General features: G+C 42.5%; 1 protein-coding gene and 1 long non-coding RNA gene across 2 annotated transcripts in view; one reads left to right on the top strand and one right to left on the bottom strand.

The window, feature by feature from the left end:
- THADA (THADA armadillo repeat containing) overlaps positions 1–25,855 on the top strand; it is a 282,735-nt gene that overhangs the window by 219,277 nt on the left and 37,603 nt on the right. The window contains exons 31-34 of the mRNA XM_053924401.2: positions 3,199–3,293; positions 22,986–23,365; positions 23,990–24,108; positions 24,447–24,519. Coding sequence (XP_053780376.1) covers positions 3,199–3,293; positions 22,986–23,365; positions 23,990–24,108; positions 24,447–24,519 — 667 coding nt within the window. The remainder of the gene's footprint in view (positions 1–3,198; positions 3,294–22,985; positions 23,366–23,989; positions 24,109–24,446; positions 24,520–25,855) is intronic.
- LOC112297960 (uncharacterized) lies at positions 15,288–22,257 on the bottom strand. The gene is made up of 5 exons (XR_002974099.3): positions 22,177–22,257; positions 20,300–20,382; positions 19,101–19,210; positions 18,536–18,823; positions 15,288–15,446 (listed from the first exon to the last, which is right to left on the bottom strand). It is a non-coding gene; the product is annotated as an uncharacterized lncRNA (long non-coding RNA).

Raw genomic sequence — 25,855 nt, 5'->3', positions numbered from 1 at the left:
TCCTCAACACATTCTTTCATTTTCCCAGTCTGGTCTCCCCAGGTCCCTAGACAAGCCAGACTAATTCCTTTCCACATCTATTGCCCCCTCTCAAAATGACCTTCCTTGTCAACTTTGTTTGTCTAAATTCTTCCCATCCTTCAGAGCCCAGTTGGAATTTTTTCTTCATAAACACTTTTCATCTCTCCAGTACACCCTGATTTCTTCTTGTGCTTAACTGTATATCCTTTCCCAAAGCTTGACTTTATTTTTGTCTCTGTGTAACATTCTCTGAGGTCAGAAATGGTCTCGTGTATCCCCTCCCAGCGCCTGACTTAAAGCTGGATGCTCAGGAGGCATGCCACCTGCTTTCTGCAGGCATTTACTCAGCCCTGTGCGAGACACCTGATGACCCATTACCCCTGCTTGGGGTTTTCTTCCTTTCTTTCTTGAGTAGCCCTTTCTTTGGCAGGGGAGGTCTTTCCTGCCTGTTAAACAGTGGAAATGCTAGAATTGTGAACAATGTCATTAAATAAGTTTTCATTGACTATGAGCTTTTCATAGTGGGTAGAAGAGTAAGGATAGGAAGTTATGATTCAGAGACCTGGGGGAAGCTAGAGAGAGAGAAAAGGTAGGGGCAGGATTAGGGGTAAAAAACTGAATAGATAAAAGTATTTAACAACAACAAAAAATGGAACTGCAAGATACTAGAAGAAAATACAAGGAAAAATTTAAAAATATATATATAAATAAAATTTTGGAGAAGGGTTGGGCTTTGTAAGCATGACATAAAACCCAGGAGATGTAAGTAAAAAACTAATGTATTTGACTGAATAAAACTAAACATTTTTGAACTGCAAAATAAAATTATAAAGTTAAAAGACAAATGATAAACTACAAAAACGTATTTATAACATGTGGCAAAGCAGATTTCCTTAATATACAAAGAGTTCCTACAAATCAATAAGACCAACAATGTAGTGTACATGGAATTTGAATACAGTTCACAGAAAAGGAAATTAAAGTATCTTTTTTGAAAAGCATATGAAGTCATGTTCAATTTCACTTATAATAAAATAATTGTGATTTAAAATAATGAGATAATACTTTTCTCATGTTGGCAAAAGTCAGAACTTAACAATGCACTGTGTTGGCCAGGTCGTGGGGAAACTGGAATTCTTACACACTGTTGGTGAAATGTAAATTGGTACAGTCTCTTTGAAAAGCATCTTGTCAAAATCAATCAAAATTTTAAATGTGCAGATATTTTGATCCAGCAATTCAGCTTCTAGGAATTTCCTCTGTGAGTACTCATTTATATGCACAAATCTGATATATAGGTATATTTATTACAGCATTGCTTTTAGCAAAGTACCTTAAACAGTCTGAATAATTTCAATAGAGGGTTGGCACACCCATGAAATGGAGCAGTTTACAACCACTTTTTATAATGGGGCAAATCTCTGTATTTTTAATAGAATGACCTCGAAAATATACTAGTGAAAACCAGTAACGCTCAGGAGTTAGTACAGCAGGTCCTCCAACACCGCGCTTCCTTCACTGCCGTCATGTTGCCAGGTTGACGGGATGCTGTAGGAGCTTAACTCCTGTTTGTGCCTATGAGCCTCCGGTAAAACTGGTTTCACCTTTCACTGAAAGTCACAGAACGAATTGACAATGTTAAGTTAGGGCTGACTAAATATAGTCAGTCCCTATTTGTGTAAAAATAAACAAGTGGGTGGCTCTAGATAGGTGCTTGTAAATGAACAGGATGTACCTGGGACAACATACTAAGTAGTAGTAATGGTTGCCTCGGGGAGCAGATTACGGGTAGAGAGGGCGGGGGCATGGAAAGGAACTTCATTTTCACACTGTGCCCGTTTTTACTGTTTGAATTATTTTTATACCATGTGCATGTGTTACCTGTTTTTTAAAACTAATTTTGAAAAAATAACCCAGTATAGTTATGAAATTAGGCCGAACGTGAGGTATACATATAAACTAGAAGTTATGGCAGGGTAGGACTGTGGGGGGAGTCAATCAGCGGGACAGAAATGAGGCAGGTCAGCAACAGAGAGACCTCAAACACAGCAAGACAATTTTATTTTAATTCAAAAGTACCTGATTTGCTGTCTGTGCTAGAACATATGGCAGCCCTAGGATATGGGCAGTTCAGGACGGAGTGGAATAAACTTCAGGGAAATGGTAAACTTAATTTACAGGGAATGAGAAGGATGGGTTTAGGGATCAGGAAATGGAAATCCACCAGCCAGAACACCAGTGCCATTCCCCAGTCTCATGTTGGAAGCAGAGGCGGGCAGGCAATGAACACTCGAAGGCATCCTAGTTTGCTGTGCCACCCTGAATAGGGTTCCCATTGCACTGGTCAGGAGTCTGATCAGGTCACAGAGACAAAGCCAGGACTTAAACCCACATCTGCCCCTCCTGTTTTCACCACTTGTGCTGAATTGTGAGTATGCCAAGGAGGTCTGGGCCCTTTTCATGCACGGTCAGGATGAACTGAGACTGGGAGCCGGGGACCTTAGTGCCGTACTCAAAAGAAAGTCTTCATTCTTCCTTTTTTATCTGGTCTCCTAAATCCGAGCCCACTACCTTTTTCCAGTTTGTGGGCCAAAGAGCACAATGAACTAACTGCTCCATTTATTGCAAGAAGAAGATATTCCACTTACTGGGAATGCGTGTTGCAGTGTTCTTGATGCTTTCGTGTGTTTTCCAGCTGGTCAGCTTTTCAGTCCATAGATATGGTTTGTCACGGGAGTGCAGTTTCCCTTCTCCAAAATACTAAATTGGTGATACTCACAACCAGTGGTTTTGCCCCTGAATGTGTCCGCTTAAGAAGAAAATAATAGAATACGGCCCTCCCCCACCCTCCTACCCCATCTCCTTGTTTTAAGATAACTTGGACAGGATATTGGTTTTGTTTGTTTTCAGTTTATTTTATTTGGAGCCAGAGCATAGAGTTTTCTACATTTTGTACAAGCTTAGGCCTGACCTGCACCATTGCTTTAGGGTTCCTTTTTCCTGCTTGACTTACTGATGTATCCTCACCATGAGTGATTACCTGTTCTTTTTCAGTATTTGCTGTAACTCCCTAAGCTTCATGACATGCCTGGTAGAAAATACCCATTTTCTCTTTTCTGTGACCCGGGCCTCAAGGAGAGAAAATGCCAATTTATTTTCTATTCTTTACCCTTCTAGGCAAAATCCATGTTTGGTGACCAGAGCTGTGTATATTGATATTCTCTTCCTGTTGACTCACTGCCTTGACAAACCCACAAAAGGCAACCAGCCAGGTATGATTCATAGTTATATCATATTTTGGAATGGTTACAGGTCTTTGAAATGTAGGTGGGGTTTTGAGTGCCTCTGCCACACACTCTCCCCTACCTTCTACTTTTAAGACTAAACCACACATCAAAATTAAGCATAGTGTCATACGGTTTCCTCACAGAAGCTTCTCAGGGAAACGTGTCCTTGTTTAGTTGGAAGGTTGCTGTTTATTTTCTATTTGGTCTTTCAGGGAAGAGTGTGGACTCAGATAACCTCTGTGTTTCTAAGACCTTGGCTCTTTCTTATTTCAGCATTTTCTTTGAAAGGTCGTCATTTTCAATAACTAAGAGTTCTTTCTGTTTTGCTCTGTGGAGATAACTGAGCGAGACCCATTGGGTCTAGGAGCCTAGGTATTGAGACTGTCTCAGATCCACCCCTTACTTCTTTAAGCTCTGACTTTATACATGTTCCCTGGTCATGTATGTTTCCTGGTATGGGCCCCAGATCCACATACAATTGTTCTATTTTAGTCATGATTCACAAAGTGGTTCTCTTAAAAGGGAGAAGGGCAACTCCAAATAAAAAAATTTTTTGATGTGTTTATATGAGAGGCCACAGGAAGTGCTGTACATGAGTTCCAGGCCACAGACTGAAACTGATTTTCGTCAACACAAACTGGAATGCAGGGTAATGAGCCTGCAACTGGTTAAAATCAGCCTCTTCTAATTGATTAGGCCTGTCTAAAGGAGGCTACAATTACAAAGTCAGATTCTGAGTACAAGCAGGCCAGGCCTTTCCTCTGTTAAATTTAGTCTGTCAGTGATTTGTTGTCTTCAGTAAATATATTCAGGCTGTCAGAGTCCAGCTCTGTCCAGATGGAACCCTGTTCCCAAATTCAAACCAATTTAAAAGGCTTTGAGGGGGAGGTGCGAAACCACCTCACCCGGATCAATGCGCATTAGCCCACAAAGCCCCCGTGGCCATGCAGAGGCAGTAAGAACACGCCTGGATTTTCCTCGGCTCCATGTCCCTCCATAAGGGCAGCGGTTGTATCCGTTCGGTAGAATAGGACCATATAGTTTTATGGCTGTAAAACAGTCCTAGTTTATTCCTCTTGTCCCGGTGTAATTATTAATAGTGCCCCCTTTCGCTCTTGAAAGTGTCCAGGTTTGTACAATAAATTACAGGCACCCTAGCTGTAAGAGACCTCAAGGTTGTGTCCGCTGTGTTTTACACGTGAGCTAACTGCAGTCCAGAAATTATAAATCAGATGTTGCCAGAGGTAAGTTGTTTTGGGTTTCCACCATTTTTGTATTTCAATCAAAATTCCATATAGCTTTATAATACTTCTCTGTTTAGTGTCTAAAGGGCCCTGGCCATGAAAGAGTTGCTTACTATTCACAAGTCTCATCAGTGGGATCCTGTCAGAGTTGTGTGGTTGACTCTCATCATTATTTTAGTGGAACGAAGCTTTTCTTCACACAGTACCATTTCCCTTGTCTGGAAGGGTCAACTCTTGAATGTTGTAGAATATCCTCTCTCTTCTCCACTTGCCTGTGACTTTGGCCATTTTGAATCATTCTTTCCTCCAAACTCACATTATTTAGAGTTTATACCCCAAATGTGACCATAAGGTATCATTTATTACTCAAAAATATTTCACTTGTGTCAGTGTATTCTTCCTTTTAGAGCCACGACTGCAAAGTAAGATGTGGAGGGGGTGGGCACTTTCACCCTTATCCCAGAGCAGCTGTCCGAGCTCTGGACACCTCGCCCAGCACTGCGCCGCACTCACCCTGCGCGGCTCTCGAGCACTTGAGATGTGGCTGATCCCAACTGAGATGTTCTGTAAGAATAGGATACACACCTTCATGTGAAAAAAGTAATGTAAAATTTCTCAGTGATTTTTTACATTGGTTATATGTCAGAATGATATTCTTGGTATATTGAATAAAATGTATTATTAAAATTAATTTCACTTGTTTCTCTTTGCTTTTAAAAATGTGGCTAATAGGAAATCAAAATTAGATATATGGCTCATGTTATATTCCTGTTGGACAAGTCCTGATTTTGTCTAGTCCTTTGGGAATTGCCCTCATAAGCCACAGGGTATTTGCGTATGTGTATGTATCTATGTCTGTCTCTATGAATGCATGCATCATGCCTTAGATTCTTTGTCCCCGAGCAAAGCACTTAGCAGGCTCTCATTAAATGGGTTTTTTATTAACTGATTGAAATGGAGAGTTTTCCTCAGTTTTCAGAATAGTAACAGTTGTCATCAAGATACAAGTCTTATTTAAATTCATGTATCAGATTTAAATTCATTTTCTGAATTCAAATCAGATGTTTATATCATGGGCATATATTTGTAAATATGTATATATCTACCACCATTATTAGCTCACGAAACTCGGAGTAGGGAGTATACCATACAGGCTCTGAAGCCAGATCCCTGGGTTTGCTTCCCGGGTCTGCCATTTACTAGCTTTGTGACCCTCAACAAGTCATTTAACCTCTTTGAGACAGTTGTTGTCCATTGTAAAAGGGGATGATAATAGGATCTATATCTCAGAGTGGTTGTCAGCTAGTACACGTAAAGCCCTAAGTAAAAAATGCGCTTTGCATCGCCAGAAAAAGTGCTTATGAAGACCCTTATGAAGCTAAGTTCTTATTGTCACTGAAAAGAATATAAGTGAAAATTCATTCACAGAATTTCAAGGAGATATATGCAGGCATTATGATCAGCAGTATCGCAGGTTTAGGAGGTGGGGTGTGAGGAGTGGAGGACCAGACTAGAGTGAAAAGGCAACACAATGCCAAAAGCGGTGGTTTTACAGTGGTGGGATTAAGGCTGGGGGAGTGGGGGGGAGTTTCCTTCTTATTTTCCCTCTTACTAATCTAATTTTACACAATATAATTCTGTTTTATGCATATGTATTCATGTACGTGCATTTCAACAATAAATATATCTAAATATGAAGATTAATTATTCCCAACGAAATGAAGCAATATCAATTTCAGGGAAATTTTTTTGGATGGAGGAAGATCTGCCCATCTCCTCACAAATACTATTTTGTGAGTGACCTCGGAAGGCTATTCCTACCTCTAAAATATCTCAGAACCACATTGAAGAGCTGGGGGCATAAACAATGAGGAAAACAGTGAAGGGGAAAGGCAGGGAAGATGATTAGAAAAGCTTAAGATAATGATGTGTTTTGTGTAATTCAAACTTTTATCTTAGTACTTCCCAATCATTTGAGGTTTTTCTCAGCCATTAACCAGGTTTTAAAAATTCCAAATCTGGAGGTTTTGTTTTGAGTTGTAAAGCGATTTAAACCCACAAGGACTCTCTGTCCCCTGTATTCTTTTTCTTCCTCCGAATCCAGCTGTCATTAGTATATGTCAGTTTCCTGCTGGAAAGAAAGTTACAGTCTCCAGTTCAGAGGAAGGATTGAGGAAGAAAAGGCCGAACAGCCCCCAGGACTCAGAGGCTGTTCCAGGCTGGGCCAGCCCTGGAATGGAGAGCTTTCATGCTCACCTTAAACCATCTTAAAATATTTGCTCTCAGGTTGGAAATTTTCCATTGAAATAATCTGTTTACTGAAATTCTATCTGAGTCTTGACTAAATATTTACCCTCTTACTCTGAGAGATGGACTTTCTATTTCTCTTTTATGGCCACACCCCTTAAATTTGTTTTTTTCCTCATCTATTGAATTGACATTTTCTTTTACCAAATATTTAAACAAAACTCTTATGTATTTGCACTTTTTGACTTTCTGTTAAAGTTCTCTTGGTGGGTTTATGAGGGGTTTTCCTTTCCTAGTCTCTATTTTGCTAATTTTATGCGATCTGGTTCTTTCATAGATATAGATAGATATAGCATGTAATGAAACACAGATCTTAAAGAGGATTAGTTAATCCCAAAGTAGTAAAGAAATGACATAATTTCATAGAAATGTTTTAGGTGGAGAGTACTTGTCCATCCCACCGTACATAATATAAGTGACCTCACAAGGCCGCTTCCCTGAAATGTGTATTGGATGCCCATCGTACTCATTTTCAGGAAACATTTTCAATGTCATCTTCCTTAGAGATCATAATAATAATGACCAACATTTATTGAGCACTGAACTGTATGCCAAGCGCTGTGCCAAGCATTTTACATGCATTCACGAAGAAGGTGCTAGTGGTCCTTCTTAGCCTTGAAGAAACTGGGGCACAGAGAGAACTGCCCAGCGTCCCGTGTGTGGTAAGACAGCAGAGCCCAAGCTCGCCAGCCATCACACTGTTGCCCGGCAGCACCACCAGGGCCATCAGGAGAACTGCTCATTGTCTTGGGGAGGGGTGCCCTAGAACCCTCCTTGTTGATTCAGCTTCTCAGACTTCTGCCCCTCCTGCAAAACCCCCAGGCCTCAGGGAGGGGATCTCCTTTACGAGGGCTTCCAAAACACATGATTTGATGGTGACTTTCTTGCCTGCGTTTCTGCCTCCCATCCCCAAGGCATGTGGAATAATATGCGGCATACCCAAGATTGGAGCAGTTACTAGAAAGAAAGCCCGACCGCTCCTGGGCAGCCACCTGCCCTTTTTCCTTTTCAAAGTGGACCTACGGCCACTGCACAAAGCACTTCCCAACACTAGGCTGCTGGTGACTGTGTTTTGTGGTTTCTTTGTTAGTTAGGATTTAGAGTTAGGCATTATCGTTTTGCCAAGTGCAATAAACATTTTGTTTTAACTGGAATGTAACTTTTATTATTATTATTTTTCTTCTAAATACCTTAAAAGTGACCAGCTTATGAACGTGAAGTCAGAATTCCTAAATAGTCTAAATGCCAAGTCAGTGTGCTTTGTAAATCAGTGTAAGGTTAGAAGACAGACTCTCATTTATTACTGCCCATATTTACATAATGGAAGTTAGGTAACGTAAGCCCTCCCAAAGGCCAGCTGTGATGCTGATGATGGTTAAGTGGTAAAGTCTGTGAGAAGTACTCAACAATGCCTTGTATTTGTACTGCCTAGAACATGAATAATATGTGTGACATGAATAAGTATAAGGTCAATGATTTTTATGACATATTAACTTCCTTTACCTAAGTTCCTGGGAAATACAGCCAAACAATCACAGAGAATGAAAACATTGGCAACTTACAAACACCTGCTTTGATTACTTGGTCTAATTAGGTTAAATTTAACCAATCCCATCTGAACAAATTGAAAACAATTCTTATCTGTTCCCTCGGTCAAGCACTTTTATCGGTGTTGGATGCAGATGTGTTTAATATGACACAGTTGGTGCTGTTCTCTCAGCTCTGGGTGGGAGATAAAAGGGAATTGAGAACATATTTTTACAGTCTTCTGGGGACTTTGTATTTCTGGGCCTGCAGCTATGAAATTTCAAGGAAAAAAAACAGGCTTTGTTGTCAATAAACTATTTGCTTTTCTCCAAAACACTGGGACTATCATCTAAACTGTTGCTTTTGCCAAAAGTATCTTTCCCAGGGAACAGTGAGCTCCTAAAATAAGTGGATGATTCCTACCTGCCTTTCTGAAGTCAGAATCATGAGATTGCTAGGTTCATGTGGTGTTTATCCCTCATTAATTCCAAGCCTGGTGCTGAGTATTTAGACCCACAATCCTTAGAACTTTGGAGTTTAGCGACCATTTAATCTGGAGGTAGAGTGGAAACTATAGCAATGAAATGACTTGCCCAAGGTCACACAGCTGGTTAGTGAACTAGCCAAGCTTTTCTGGCTCCTCAGCGACTTCCCATTTCTATGACCAAAATTAAGTACCTCATAAAAGTGTGAGTTGGGCTGAGTGTCGGGATCTGTAACAAAATGACGTCACAAAACCCCCTTGCCCACCACCTTTCCACCCCAGGCGTAAAATACTATTCGAACGAGCAGCTGGGGTCTCAGAACATCTGTGATTTCAGGTTTGCTCTGTGTTCCTGTCTGTCCCACTGCAGCCACACTCATCACAATCTGACAGTAGTTGCCATGTCATTTAAATTAGTTAAGCAAGTTACTTCTGAGAGCTTATTCTAGACATTTCATATAAATGGAGTCATACAACATGTGGCCTTTTGTGTCTGGATTCTTTCACTTATAATGTTTTCAAGGTTCATCCATGTTATAGAATGAACCAACAGTCTATTTTTTATTATGGCTGAAAAACATTCCATTGTATAGATATACCACATTTTTTTCTCTCTTTTTAAATTACTTTATTGTTGTTCAATTCCAGTTGTCTGCATTTTCCTCCCACCACCCCACCCCACCCCAGCCAAACCCACCTCCCTCCCCCACTTCCACCCTCCCCCTTGGTTTTGTCCATGTGTCCTTTATAGTAGTTCCTGAAAACCCTTCTCCCCACTGTCCCTTCTCCTGTCCCCTCTGGCTATTGTTAGATTGTTCTTAATTTCAATGTCTCTGGTTATATTTTGTTTGCTTTTTACTTTTGTTGATTATGTTCCAGTTAAAGGTGAAATCATATAGTATTTGTCCCTCACCACCTGGCTTCTTTCACATAGCATAATGCTCTCCAGTTCTATCCATGCTGTCGCAAAGGGTAGGAGCTCCTTCTTTCTCTCTGCTGCGTTCCATTGTGTAAATGTACCATAGTTTTTTGATCCACTCATTTACTGATGGGCACCAAGGTTGTTTCCAGCACTTGGCTATTGTGAATTGTGCTGCTATGAACTTTGGGGGATATACCACATTTTATTTATCCATTCATCAGTTGATGAACTTTTGGGTTGTTTCCACTTTTTGGCTGTTATAAATGATGCTGCTTGAATAATCATACACATGTTTTTGTGGGGATATATGTTTTCAATTCTCTTGGGTATTTATTTACCTGGGAGTAGAATTGCTGGGCTGTATGCCATATCTAAGTTTAACTTTTTGAGGAGTTGCCAATCTGTTTCCAAAGAGACTGCACCATTTTACATGCCCACCTGCTGCATGTGAGGTTTCCAATTTCTCCACATTCTCCACAGCTCTTATTATATTGTCCATCTTTTATATTATAGTCATCCGTGTGGGTGTGAAGTGGTATTTCACTGTGCTTTTGAATTGCATTTCCCCACCGGCTTTTGTGGCTCAAGAAGATGTAAGGAAGCCTATATCTTCTTTAGAGAAATGTATACTTAGATGTTTTACCCATTTTTAAATTGGGTTATTTGTCTTTTTCTTCTTAAGTTGTAAGAGTTCCTTATTTATTCTGGATATTAATCCCTTGTCAGGTATACAGTTTGCCAATATTTTCTTCCATTCTGTAGGTTGTCTTCTTACCTTCTTAATAATGTCCTTTGGTGTAAAAATGTTTTTAACTTGGATGAAACCCAAATTAACTATTTTTTTTCTTTTGCTGCTTATCCTTTTGATATTATGCCTAAGAAACCATTGCCTAATTCAAGGTCATAAAGATTTGTACTCATGTTTTCTTCCTAAGAGTTTTATAATTTTCTTAATATTTAGGCTTTGATTTATTTTTTAATTTTTGCATTGGTGTGAGGTACAGGTCCAATCACACTCCTTTTCCATGTGGCTATTCATTTGTCCCAGCACCATGTGTTGAAAACACATCCTTTCCCAGTTGAATTGGCTTTGTACCCCAGTCAAAAAATCAGCTGACCATAAATACATGGACTTAATTCTTAACTCTCCATTCTGTTCCATTGATCTATATATCTTTCCTTATGCCAAGACCACACTGGTTTAATAATTATTATTTTGTAGTAACTTTTGAAATTAGGATGTGTGAGCTCTACAACTTCGTTCTTCTTTTTCAAAATTGTTATTGCTGGGTCTTTTGCATTGTCATACAGATTTTAGGTTCAGCTTATCAGTCTCTGCAAAAGAAAGCAAGAATGGAAGGAAAGGGAAGGAAGGAAGGAATACCAGCTAGGATTTTGACGGGTATTGTGTTAAAACTGTGGGTTAATTTGAGGAATACTGTCATCAAAATATTATGTCTTCACATTCAGATAAGATATTTAGATCAGAATTCTTCTAAGACTTATTTTTAAGCTTTATTTTGGTGGATCCAATCTAAAAAGGGAGCCTTTAGTAAGTGCAAATTTAGCCCCCATAACAAAATGATACCCTTTTGAGGTCTCTACCTGATGCCCTACGTATTACAAGGTTTCTCTGCTGTAGGTACTAGTAGTCTGTGGCAATTGAAAGGCTTGCCTGGTTGGTCTCCTCCTGTCAGGGATCACTGTCTTGCACTGCCCACATCTGGTGTTCAAAAACAATTTCACACATTTTGCCCAGCTTTCTATTGGTTATGGCAGAAGGGCAGTTCCTGAAAGAGTTAGACCTTCATAAGCTGAACCAAAAATCATTTCCATCACTTTGTTTCGAAACCTCTTGGTTTTCTCAACTATAAATTGGAGATAATACCATCAGAGGATTGGGGTAGAAGTCACATGAAAAAAACTGTGAAAACTCCTTGAAAAGTCATATTACCAGAAAGGAAAAATCCAACATTGGAAGAAACGTAGCTATTAGGAGGTAAAATTGATAGCACGAACAAAGCAATGAATGTTCATCACGTCCGGGATGACACTCCTGGAGGAGACAAAGCTGCTGGTTCCATGTCGGGTACACTCACTCTCAGGTTCACCGTCATTGCTCACCTGGCAGCATTTACTTACGGCAACTCCTGCCTCTGTGTTGGGTCCAGACTTCACATGAAAGAGCATTCCCAGTCCAACCAGAGTCTGTAGGATTTGCCAGCTGTAAACTGCACCTTGCAGCATGGTTCCTGCAGGTGTCGGTCTGCAGTCCAGTGGTGCCAGTAACCTCAGTAGAGTCCTTCTCCCAGAACTGTAAACTATAGCACTGGCAAGGGACTGAGATAGGTCACAGGTAGCAAACACAAGGCCCGAGGGCAGAAACCGGCCCTCCACCTTGTTTTATCCGACCCGGCACCGTGTTTCCACCTGGCAGCAGCACCAAGCTCTCACTTAACTGTTAAGGAGTAGTTACATTTATACAGTCCTAAATTACATTCAACCCTTTGAATGCAACCACGAGCCTGATGTGGCCCCTGGTGAAAATGAGACTGACACCCCTGGAATAGGTAGTCCTAGCTTCTCTCTTACTACAGGTGAGATGACAGAGGTTCTCTAAAGGAGTCTTCCCAGCCATCTGTCTCCTCTCAAGTTGATTTCACACTTTATCAGTTGCCTGTGGTAGAAGAGAAGCCCCTGGTCCTTTGTGGAGAAAAGGTGAATTAAACAGGGACGTCAAAGGTGTGATGATAGGGAAATTTCTGACTTCCCAGTCATGTCCTTAGGAGCAGTTCACGGACAAAGAAACAGAAACAGTCATGTCTTTGGGTTGTCATGTGTTTATCTACAAGTATTTCCTGACTTCCTCCCTGTGTTGGGCAGAGGCAGGAAGGGATAGTGGGTGGAAGCAAGAAGTAAAAGCTGTGGGAACCACACAGTGCCTGGTGAGTTCTCTGAAGGGACTGTGTTTTTATTTTATGGGTTGACAAGATAGCCTTCAAATCGTATTTGCAGAAGCAGATAAGGAATTTTGAACTTAAAAATACATGCCTTTGAGCATATATGGGGCCGGTCAGGGGCAAGGAAAGAAGGGAATGTTTTCAAAAGGGTTTCTATTGGGGTCACACCCATGTAAGCAGGGCATGAAGGGGTTCAGAAACCTAGAAACCAAAGTAGGCAAGGAATAAACAACCAGTACCGACCGGTTCAGGGTGCTTCTCAAGACAAAGTTAGAATCCAGTTCCTTCCAGCAGGTCATTCTTCGTGTTTGTAACTGGAAGGGCCCCTACTGTCAGGATTACAGTTTACTGGGAGGGGCAGAGGATTAGATAGAAGAATGGAATTTCCCTTTGATAAGGAGAAGCCAAGATTTAGTAAATCAGTGGGTTTTTGCTGTTGTTGTTGTAGTTCCTATGGTTTCCTTTTCACTCCAAATATAATTTTTTTTTTACTGAGAAATTGCATAACAGGGCATTAACGTTCACAGCGTGTACAAATTATCATCTGATTATTTTTAGAACCAGTTTGTCAACTGTTTCAGATAAGAACTTTTGTTGGATCTGATTACAGATCTCTCCAACCAGAGCTACAGTTCTTTGAAATAGAAAGAGTTGGCCATCTCAGTATGCATTAAAAGTGAAATCTGCTTTGTTTTTTCTCACCCCTTACTTTCTAAAGAAGGGTAGAGATTCTGGGAGGGGGAGTGAGGGGATAGAAGAAACTTCAGAACAATTACAGATGCAAACTTTTCTTGACCTACTGATCAAGAATTCAAAGCCTTTACGGTATATGAAAGAGAAACTCATTCATCCATTCATTTGAGACAAAGAGAACAGCAGGTGCAAGGTCAGGTAGAATAAAGAGCCTTCTTCGGTGCCTCAATGGCAAGTGACCACCACAGCGGTACTGTGGGTATTGCCATTCACTCAACATCCCCAGTAAGTGACTTATTCCATAGCAGTGAAAGCATTTACATTTTTTTCTGTTTGGTTGGCCTTTTCAGTCCTGAGGAGGATCCTCCCTCCTTCGTGGATACTGGTTGCTGCTGATAAATAAAACAAGTTTGCTGTGATCACCAGGCTTTCGCTTCCCTCATCACCATCTCTGCCGGAGCCCAAACGGTGCCCTCACTTTGGGCCTGTACACTTCTTCCCTCTTGCCCCTTTTATCTTAGCCAGTTCAGTGCAGAAACAGCCAGGCTGTCTGGCTCGTGACATAACAGAAGGCCAGAAACTGTGCGATGTTCAGGAGCTCTTTAGTTGAGCACTAGATGAAGGGCTTGTCTTATGATTAGGGGCCCTGGTTGACGCAAACATGTACCATCAAACGCTAGAATTACACACGTTCAGTGTGGCAAGGTGTTTACGCTGTGAGAGACACAGATGATCTCAGATGGTCTGAGGTAATGGTTCTCAAAGTGTGGCCCTTCATCAGCAACATCAGCATCCCCTGGGGAGTTTGTTAGAAATGTGATTTGGGGGAATGTGCCCCAGGCCTCCTGAATGAGGAACTCTGGAGGTGAGGACCAGTAGTCTCAGGTGATCTAGCACCACCACCCTTCTGGGAGTACGCTCAGTGATTAGAACCCCAGGTGAAACTGCCCCCTCTCTTTTAATTGTTATTTTCCAATCTCTCTCTTTGCTGAGTGCTTAGAGTTAAATTAACCTAAATTAAATACTCTTCTGGTGAAACACAGCTGTATCCATAATTATGTGGTAATGACATCATCCACATTTTTTTCAGAATGCCCTTGTTAAAGCTAGTTAGATTAACATGTATTTTTTTAAGATTATGGTGATATATTGAAAAGAAATTCTAACAAGCCTATATGAGTAGCTTAGAAAATCCAGGGTGAATGACCCACAGATCTGCCCGTTGGGGCCAGGAGCCTCCTCTGGGGAGAAGACAGACTTCCCCAAATGATACTACTGGATTTGTGAAACACAACGCTGTCCCTGTTCAAGGTGTGTGCCCCTTTGAAACCCTCTCTCAGCAGTACCCTACCTTGGTTGGTTAGGGCGTGGCAGCTTTGAAATCCAGTGAATTTAGCAATCGCTATTCAGGTTGCAGACATAACACTGAAATCTGCAACTTGACCAGAGGAAATGGTGTGAACTGGCCACTGGGCTTCTTCACACAAACACCCTGCTCCTTGTCCTGAGCCACTAGGTAAAGTCCCTTCGTTTTCTCCCCAGGAAATCTCTGTTCTGGGTAGTCACGCTGTCCAAACAGATCAACCTCAGTAAACTTAACAGCTTCTCCAAAGCTGCAGTTCCCTAATGCTGGTCCCCGGTGATGTTTCCACAATAAAATCCAGCAAAATGACACTACGGCAGATTTTTCTTAAAGCCAAACTTCTTTAAAGAATTGTTCTTTGTGAGGACACTATGAATTTACTGTTTTTTGGTGTGAAGACAGCCATTCTTTCATGAAATGATAATAGGCGGTAGGATTTTAACATCCTTGCTTTACAAAATAAAAAGTTGGCAACTTGCTCCAGTCTGTCACATCGTTTTTGACATTTTATTGGTCCTTGAATGCCTGACTTGGGAATTATTTCTCCACTGAACCAGGACATAGTACGGCAGGAGGCATTGTTCTTCCAAGTGAATTCAGCCAGTAAACCCATTGTTTGGAGGCTAGGAACAGCCTTGCTGGAAAGAAGAAAAAGAAGTTAATTTCAAAGATGGAATCTAATTGGATGTTTAGAGTCAGTCACACATACTTGGGTGACTAAAACAACTGCACTGATGGGAAAATCTAAACACTTTCCAAATAAGGAGGGCTGGGAGAAGCCACTTAATAAGAGTTTGCAAAAATCATCTAATTTATGAAAAATAAGATGGCTTCACCGAAGGAGAGACTTGATTCTTTCATTGGAACACTTGACTTTCCAGAAAAGATAGGAAGAAACCCAAAGTGATAAAATTGAAATTGCAAGTAGAAAAGTTCTCTTCTAGAGAAGAAGGTTGTTAAGCCTCAGAATAAGGAACCCCATGAAAGACTAACCAGGTTTTGTGTCCTGGAGATAACAGGCTCTCATAAAAATGAGAGCTCCCTGGGGCAATTAAACTTTGAACAGCAGTTGGTAGGGCCGGATGCAGAACAGTGTGATGAGTGGATGAAGGGCTGTGGGGAATGTACACAATGGAATACTGTGCAGCGGTAAAAAAAAAAAAAGGGACCACTTACCTTTTGCAACAGCGTGGATGGACCGGGAGTCTACTACGCTAAGTGAAATAAGCCAGTCAGAGAAAGACAAACACCACATGATCTCATTTACATGTGGAATCTAATGAACAAAATAATGAGCAAAACAGAAACAGAAGAATAGATACATGGGACAGACAGCTGTCAGAAAGGGAGTGGGGGATGAGGGGAACTGGATGAAAGAAGTTTAAAAGATAAGCCATAGAACATATGTGCCTGACCCATGGGCCCAGACAACTGTTTGGGGATTGCTTGAGGAGGGGTAGGCTGGGTGGAGGTGGGCAAAGGGGGAAAGCAGGGACAACTGTAATAACATAAATAATAAAAATATACCATAAACAAAATAACACAAACCAAAAAACAAAAAAACGGTGCTTCGCCAGGTTGTGAAATTCCATTGGTGAAAGCCTTTGGAGAATCTACCTGCTGTGAGATGCAGAGACAGTGAAACAGCAGCTGTCCACCCCCGCCGCATACTAGAGTCACCGGGGTCACTTTAAAACCAGGCTTGCCCCAGAGATGCGGTCAATTGTCCCCTGACACAGTGTTTTTCTAAAGCTCTCCAGGTGAATTTCATGTACTTTCTAGGCTGAGAAACCACTGTGCTAGAGAGGAAAGCAATGCATCTTTTTTAGTCACTGCAGCTGTTTATGTTAAAGTATTGAGGATTTGCGATTCCATCCTCCAGTCCCGCCTAGAGACCCTCTCACTCTAGGCACTTGGGAGAGGGAGTTCTGTGGTCCCCACCTAACTGGGCACTCCCTAAGAGCAGAGCCCAGGGTTTTTCTGATTCACTGCTACACCCTAGACCTAGAATAGAACCTGTACACAGTGAGCCAACGGTGAAGGCCTTCCAGCCAGGGGCCTTTACGGTGCTTCTAAATTATTTTGAATTCTTGGTGACTTTCCCTCCTTTGGTGTTTTTATTTGTAAGAGAAAATGGGGTGTAGTGAACTCTCTAGTTCTTCGCTAGAAATGGTGAGAGTCAGATCTTAAGAGTGTAGTTCTAAGCTGGAGCACATAACAGCATTACCTGTTGGCTTAAAACTACAGATATCTGCACCCACCTCACAACCAACTGAGTCAGAATCTATGTGAGTGGGGGCCAGGCATGTGCAGTTTTGATAACGGCTGGCTAAGAACCATCACCTGAGGGCAGTGGTTTCCAAAGTACCTGGCTCGGCAGCAGTAGCATCACCTGTGAGCTCGCTGGACCTGCCCATTTGCAGACCTCCTACACACAAACTCGGGGGGGGGGGGGGTGAGCTTCGGGCAGCAGTCTGGAGCTTACAAGCCCTCCAGCTGATTCAGATGCGCACTCAGGTTTAGGAAATGCTGCTGTAGGACGTTTCTCTGGGCCTTACTGCACAACTGAATTCTTTTTCTACGCAGCAGTTTGGAGAAAGTGCCTCTGTTGCCACATCAATTCATCGAACCTGTTTCTTCCTCCTTTCTGACTCCCCCAGGAGCACCTGCCCTTTCCTCTCCTAGTCAGGCACTTCCGGGTAGCCGTCAGGGCCCTTCTTAAACTTTGTTCCCTCCTGAAAACCCTTTTTTACTTCTTCCAGTAGAAGTGCCCATTGTCTTCATTTTTGTCATTCTTTTGGGTTTAATTTTTTTATAACCTACCATTTCTTTGTGACCTTGGGCAAGTAACTTAACTTCTCTGTTTCCTCATCTGTGAAATGGGGATAATAATAGTGCCTACCTACGTCATTACATGAGTTTACACATGTCAAAATATTTAGAGTAATACTCGCCAAGTATAATTTTTTATGTCATTGAGTAATGGGTATATGATATTCCATAGTGCACAGTACATACTCAACACTTGTCAGCTTTTCTCACTAACAATTTTAGGTCACTAAGCATTTTGCAATTTTTGTAGTTGTCTTTATCTCCCATTAGTTTTGAAATTGTTTGACAGTAGGTAATTTTTCTTTCTCAGCTCTGAATGTCTTGATTTCCTAAAGTACCTAATATGTGCTCAGTGAGTGCTTATGGAATTGTACTGAACTCCCCAGGCAACATAGGCCAGGAAGTCCAAAGGATCCTTTCCCGAGCATGCCCCCCATTCCCCCTTGTTTCGGACAGTGCCTTAGTCTCTGGCTTCTTGATCATGTCATCCTTCCTCAAGGTCCTAGAGGAAGCAAGTAAGTCTGGGAGCCCAGCTCTTGAATTCAGCAGACTATACACTCTGCCTGGAACATCTCTCTTTCGGATAACAGGTTCCCTCTGAAAATTATCCAGAATGGACTAGAGACCTTTCTTCCTGTCTTTAATTATGTTGGGATTTTTAAAAAGATTTTATATATTTATTTTTAGAGAGAGGGGAAGGGGAGGGAGGAGGAGAGAGAGAGGGAGAGAAACATCGATGTGCAAGAAATACATCGATCAGTTGCCTCTCACATGCCCCCAACCGGGGACCCGGCCCACAACCCAGGCATGTGCCCTGACTGGGAATCGAACCAGCCTGTTTCAGTTCACAGGCTGGCACTCAGTCCACTGAGCCGCACCAGCCAGGGCTACTTACGTTTTAAAGAGCAGATCTCTGAGCCATGCTTCTGACTTCTTGCCAAGCAAATTAGTTCCTTTTTAATGCAGTGTTGTCCTCAGGCAGCAGTGGGTGGGAGGATAGGGAACTGGTGCCCTGAGACCATGGTAGTGTGGTCTTCTCATAAGTAAGTTGTAATGGGATTAGGATTTTAGGCATTGAAAGTAGAGATGATGACACAAAAGTGGAGGATCCCAACTCCCTGGGATTTGCTGTTGCTTTGTAAAGATGGCTGCCCTCCTGCTTGAACTTGGACTTCTGCAGAGTCTGAGTTAAGAGTAGGGGTGGGTCTGTAACCATAGGTGGTGGTCGGTGATCTCCCTGGGGCTCAGTTATACAGAGACTGAGCCCTCACTTTGCCTCCTGGTACAAACTTTTTTTCAATGATTTGATGTGTAATATGAATATTCCATCATTTTAATTGCTACACTATTACAAGCCAATGTGATTTCTTAAATTTCACATTTTTTAACTGTTACTTTAGTATTTTACACTTCTATTATATTTATGATAGTTTTCCAATAACAAAAGAATCATGAGTTACCTGAATAGAAATTACTTCTAGATGTCAGTAGTGTTCAGTGAGTTATGAGATATCTGAATTTCAGCAGGGCATTTGGTGACGTCTGTCCTGATGTCCTTGTAGATAAAAGTCTGTGGACAGAATGGTAGGTAAAGTTAGGGGGATTCATAACTGGGGAATGACTAGACCCAGAAAGAGCTAGTTAATGAAGTGGTGAGAGCTTGGAGTGGGGTGGGGGTCAGGGGCAGGCAGGGAGCTGACTATAACACTTGTCAAAGGCCTCTGTCTTCCCCACTGGCCCAGTCCACACTCTTAATAATTATTTGATTGTAGGCATTTGTGGTGTGTGTGTCACTTTGAGATTACCCTATTTTTATGGGATGATGAATGTATTGTCTAAAGAATCTAGGTTCTAGGAGGTACCCACGACTCCTCCCCCAGCCTGTCCCCCACTGCTACCCATTTTATTCCTTCAGTGCTCCTCAAGCACATCTTCTTCCTATCCCTTCCTTCCTCTAGGCTCTCATCCTTTCTCCCTACCTCTGTACCTCTCAACAGTAAGAACACTTCAGTGAACATGTTCACCTGACCTCATTGCTCAAAATAACCCCTCAGTGACATTCCCTAGCCAACAGAAGAATGTCTTAGCTCCTTCACATGGACTAGAAGATTCTCTGTGTCCTGGCCACAGTGTTTCTCTGGCCTCATCTCCTGCCCTTCTCCACCTTGAATTTCTTGCTATAGTGACATCAGACTGACTATAGTTCCCCACGTGGTCCATTCTGTCTCATGCCTTTGAACCATTGCTCTGCCTTTGGTAGTCCAACCCATTTTTCTCCTTTAAGACTCAGATTACCATTTACACCACTATATTAAAATTACCTGGTCATTCAGTTCTCTGTCTCAAACAAGACTATAAACTCCTCAAGGGTAGTGTTCTTTTTTTAATTTAACACCCAGCATATAGTAAGCAGGCTCCATATATTTTTGATCAGAACTGAAAATACAGATATCCGGCCAAGATGGAGGCATAGGCAGATACACTTTGCCTCCTCTCACAACCAAAAGAAGGACAACAACAAATTTAAAGAGAAAAAACAACCAGAACTGCCAGGAAATTGAACTGTATGGAAGTCTGAAAACCAAGGAGTTAACGAAGAAAAATTCATCCAGACTGGTAGGAGGGGCGGAGGCAGGTGGCCAGGGCAGAGAGGACTCACAGCAAGGTGGAGGCTGGAGGACCAGGCAGGTGAGGCAGTGGCTGGTGAACTAGGTGGTCATGTGGATAAACTGGGAGGAACACCTGGAGAGGAGACAGACCATGCAATCGAAGGTACCAGCGTGGGCAAAATAAGGCCTCAAAAACTCTGGTTGTAAAAACCTATGGGGGTTGCAGCAGCAGGGGAAACTCCCAGCCTCACGGGAGAGTTCGTTAGAGAGACTCACAGGGTCCTAGAATGTACACAAACCCATCCACCCAGGAATCAGCACCAGAAGGGCGCAATTTGCTTGTGGGTAGTGGGGAAAGTGACTGAAAGCCAGCCGAGAGCCGAGCAAGCAGCATTGTTTCCTCTCAGGTCCCTCCCCCACATATAGCGCCACAACACAGCTACATGGTTACCCCGCCCTGGCGAATACCTAAGGTTCTTCCCTTACAACATAACAGGTGTGCCAAGACAAAAAAAATATGGCCCAAATGAAAACAGATCAAAACTCAAGAAAAAAAAAAACAACCCACTAAGCAATGAAGAGATAACCAACCTATCAGATGCAGAGTTTAAAACACTGGTAATCAGGATGCTCACAGAAATGGCTGAGTATGGTCACAACATAGAGGAAGAAGTGAAGGCTATACAAAGTGAAATAAAGAAAAATGTACAGGGAACCAGCAGTGGAGGGAAGGAAACCAGGACTCAAATTAATGATATGGAGCAGAAGGAAGAAAGAAACATTCAACCAGAACAGAATGAAGAAACAAGTCAAAAAAATGAGGAGAGGCTTAGGAACCTCTGGGACAACTTTAATCTTTCCAACATCTGGATCATAGGGGTGCCAGAAGGAGAAGAGGAAGAGCAGGAAATTGAAAACTTACTTGAAAAAATAATGAAGGAGAACTTCCCCAATCTGGCAAAAGAAATAGACTTCCAGGAAGTCCAGGAAGCTCAGGGAGTCCCAAAGAAGTTGGATCCAAGGAAGCACATACCAAGGCACATCATAATTACATTACCCAAGATTAAAGATAAGGAGAGAATCTTAAAAGCAGCCAGAGAAAAGGAGACAGTTACCTACAAAGGAGTTCCCATAAGACTGTCAGCTAATTTCTCAAAAGAAACTTCACAGGCAAGAAGGGACTGGAAAGAAGTACTCCAAGTCATGAAAGGCAAGGACCTACATCCAAGATTACTGTATCCAGCAAAGCTATCATTTAGAATGGAAGGGCAGATAAAGTGCTTCCCAGATAAGGTCAAATTAAAGGAGTTCATCATCACCAAGCCCTTATTATATGAAATGTTAAAAGGGCTTACCTAAGAAAAAGAAGATGATAAAAAATATGAACAGTAAAGTGACAATAAATTCACAACTATCAGCAACTAAACCTTAAAAAAAAAAAACAAAAACAAACTAAGCAAACAACTAGAACTGGAACAGAATCATGGAAATGGAGATCACAGGGAGGGTTATGGGGTGGGGGGGATGAGGGAAAAGGTACAGGGATTAAGAAGCATAAATGCTTCCTACACAGAATACACAGGGGGGAGTTAAGAATAGTAAGGGAAATGTAGAAGCCAAAGAACTTATATGAACGACCCCTGGACATGAACTACAGTGGGGCAGGGAATGCTGGTAGGGGTGAGGGAGCAGGGCAAAGGGGAATAAAGGGTAGAAAAAAATGGGAAGAACTGTAATAGCATAATCAATAAAATATACTTTAAAGAAACTGAGAATACAAAAAGATCTTAGCAATCTAAAAGGCAGACCATAAAACTTAACAGGGAGATAAAATTTAACAAGAGTATACTTAGTTTTAAAACGAAGAAAGAAAGAAAATAAGTCTAGGTCTAAATACTGAGTACAAGGTGGGATAAAGGTGACTCACCAGCACCTGCAGATCCTGCAAGAAAAGAAAGGCTGTGGTTTCGGTTGACTTTGTGCTCCTCATGAGTCAACAGTGTGATGCAACTCCACAGCCTAGTGTCAGAACAGGGAAAGTAATAGTCCGCTGGTCAGACACTTGGAAAGGTCATGGTCCACTCTATGGGGCCATACCTTAAGGGGAGGTGACGCATGTCCAGAGAAAGGCAGTTAGAATAGTGAGTAAGGTGAGCCCCGTCAGATGGTGAAGAGTTGAAGGAAGTAGGGGTGTTTCATCTGGAGAAGATAGAGCGGGCATAATAACTGCATTCAGATGTCTAAAGGGGTCCCTGGGATCCTCAGCGTGCAGAATCAGGCCAGTAGATCTACTAACAGTGGAGTAGTCTGTCATGTGAGCTCCAGGTCACTGTAGGTTTAACCAAGAGCCTCTGAGGAGAGGTGCTGTAAGGGGGTCTGAGCCCCTGAAGGCAGTTTGGACTAGATGTCCTTTCATCCTGCTCACCTTTGAGACATAGTGATTTAAGAGGTCACAGTTCATAGATATTGAATATTGGGGGTAGACACAAGGAGAACATATTCTGATAGGGATGCCTTTTGTCCCCCTAGGGTAAAATTATGAGTTACCTAGGTAGAAATTGCTTCTGGACCAGGAATCTGAATCCTAGTGGGCCAGTCACTCCTTATATGTATGAAAGGTACTCAGAAAAGATATCTGACAGTCCCACCTAGTGTAACCACATCCTGCATTTTCCCAAGTCCTTCTGTGGAACTTTGAATGAAGTGATTAGCTTTGGGTTTTTTTTTGCTTTTTAGTTCTGGAGCGTCTTGGCTTGTGGGAGGAAGTCGGGAAGATCATCTCAGGATCCGAGCTAATAAGGGGATTCCCCTACACCTTCACGGTGCCTGGCCTGCCCCAGTACCTCCAGAGCCTCACCAAACTGGCCATCGCTGCAGTGTGGGCAGTGGCCGTCCGGGCTGGAGAGCAGACAACGGATGTTCCCATCTCCTTCTCTCAGCTGCTGGCCTCTTCCTTCCCTGAAGTGCGCCTGCTGACGCTGGAAGCCCTGTTAGAAAGGTTTTCAGCGGCAGCCTCTGGATTAGGGGAGAAGGAACTGCCATCATTGCTGTGGAATATGGGAGGGACATTCTTAATGTTGTCTATGAAGGAAACTCACCCAGAATGTTCCTGCAAGGTAAAGTCTCTGGTGTACTTACCGCCCCCTTCCCCCCCCCCCCACTCTTCGGTAAGCCCACCGGTAGGATCAGCTCATGAAGGCAGGATTGGATTTGGCTTCTCCAGGAGCAATAGGAGGGAGATTGAGCATCAGGAGGGCAAGGAATCTTCATGGGGCTTGGCGTGGCTTCATGTACAGATGGGCACTAAGAAAAGTATTTGATGATGATGGTGTTGGTGACAGGAATTAGCCGAAGGCAGATTGAGAGTAAGCCACCGAATGCTCTGGGAAACAGCACTGACAGTTGGCTGTAGAACATGTCAGAGGGTAGTCTTTGTGGATGTGGCTGTTTGGGAGCAGACAGGCTCCTAGAAAGCATAATCAAAAGGAAAGGACGCTGACTTCAGAATCGGGTCCTCTAGACTGATCCCAGATCACGAGGGCCCCTCGGGTGTGTCACTGCTCCATCCTGTCTTGGCGTCCCAAAGATATTAAGACAGAAACAAGAAGTCAGTGGGAGCTTTTTGAAACATAGACCCCCCCTTATCATTACAAGTGATTATCATTTAGCTTCTGGAGACTTTTTCTTCAGGTGGTTTTCTTTTTTTCTTTTTCTTTTTTTCATGGATCTGGCTCACACAGATACTGAAAATTCTCCACTGCATGGACCCCAGGGAGTGGCTTCCCCAGACAGAATGCTGTATCCATCTAACCCCAGAGGAGTTCTTGACCTGGACAATGGATATTGCTTCCAATGAAAGGTTTGCCCCCAGTGCTCGCTCTGCAAACTCGGTTCCTCCTGTGGGCCTGTCGGTCAGTTAGGTAATGGACTTGAGTGCAGTCCTGGCCTAAGGAATCAGGCCCTGTATTTCTTTCCAGATCTCCACTTAGGAGCATGTTCTAAGCTCAAGCAATAGAATGATAGCCGAGTAGCACATTAACAACCAAAAGGTTGTCCCTTCTCGACGTGTTTATATAGCCGTGAGGTGGAAATTTCCGGTATTCACATCCACATGGATTACAGACTATCTGTAAAACCATCTCCATACGAAATATGTTTGATTTTATTTTGGGGGTGTTTCTGGCTTGCTTTTTCCAGGTCTGAAATTCAAAGTGTAGCTCTGAGACTCGCCTCCAAAGTGATTGTCCACCATATGCGAACGAGTGACGAGGTAAGGCTGATTCTGCCGTTTCTGGGGTCTAGGTTTCTGTGCTCTTTTTTTACCGGAAGGTGTCAGTAGGCAGAATTCGTGGCATGTGTGTGTAACCTCTACAAAAATATTGTTCATATTGATGTTTCACTTTGGGTAAAAGTTGTAGAGAATTTTTTGAGCACCGCCTTTGATATTTCTCTTGTTCTGGGCACATTTGATTAGAGGCCATAACAATAACACAACCCCCTCCCTACCAACACACACACACACACACACACAGACCCTTGTGTTTTCTTATTTTTCTAGCTTGACTCTTTATTTAAAGAGGGAGTGAACAAGTCATTTCCAAGGATGGCAAGTCACTAGGATTACATCCTAGCCACTAAGTATGAAAATGTATCACTCTGGCTTGACTGTTCCCTCAGAACATGGTCCAGCTGGCTCTGCAGGGAGGCCCAGATGTGCCCCACCTGTCTCACATGTCCTTTGGAGGTGAGGTGGAATTATGTAATCAAAAGACCTTCCTGGGAAGAAGCCTTAAGACAAATACAGGCGTACTGAGGGGTATGTGAGGACAATGCCCCCACCACAGAAGGATTATAAGCAGAAGGCAGTCAGTACTCCAGTAAAATCACCCGAGGATCTTGGTTACACATCAGCACACTGTGATGGTGTTGGCGTAACATTGCGAATTCTGATTCCTAACAATAACACTGCACCGAGAGGGTTCCTGGAGATAACGAAGATGAAGAGAGACTGGAGGGACCGTGTAAGAGAGGAAAGGACGTGACATTAAACACTCTAGTTGGGACTGGGCTGTGGGGATCCGGAGGAGGGAGGACGTGTTTGGAAGCTGAGGGAGACTTCACGGAGGAGATTGTGACTTTAGAGAGCCTGGGGGTGAGGAGAAAACCAGAGGGGAGAATTAAGCAGACACACAGTTTCCTGTAGCCTACCATCCAAAGGCAGGCCAGGGGCCCAAAGCCAGGTGGCCACTGGGAGATAGAAAAAGCAAAAAAAGGTGGGCGGGGGAGAGGATGTTTGTAGGAAGGGAGAAAATTTGCTTAAAAATCATAGCCCAGAGGGGAAAAAAACAAGTTCTAAGAAAGTAGTCATAGGTCAGCCTATTGTCTGCCTATGGTTCTCATCTAAAGCCATTTTTAACCATTTGTCACATGCATATGAACAACCCTGCGTGGTACTTGAATAAACTGGTATTTGACGAAAGTTGGGAGTTTTCCGGGGAGAGAAATATTAACAGAACTGCAGAGAAATACGTAAAAGAAGTCCCTGGGAAAGCCTGGGTTTCTTTGTGCATTGGGTTGGGAATCAGCGTCTTCCTCGGGGTCTGAGT

Source organism: Desmodus rotundus, chromosome 5 (genome assembly GCF_022682495.2).
Source record: "Desmodus rotundus isolate HL8 chromosome 5, HLdesRot8A.1, whole genome shotgun sequence".
In the NCBI taxonomy this organism is placed as follows: Eukaryota; Metazoa; Chordata; class Mammalia; order Chiroptera; family Phyllostomidae; genus Desmodus; species Desmodus rotundus.
Note: the sequence above shows the minus strand (reverse complement) of the source record. Positions and strands in the feature narration are given on the sequence as shown.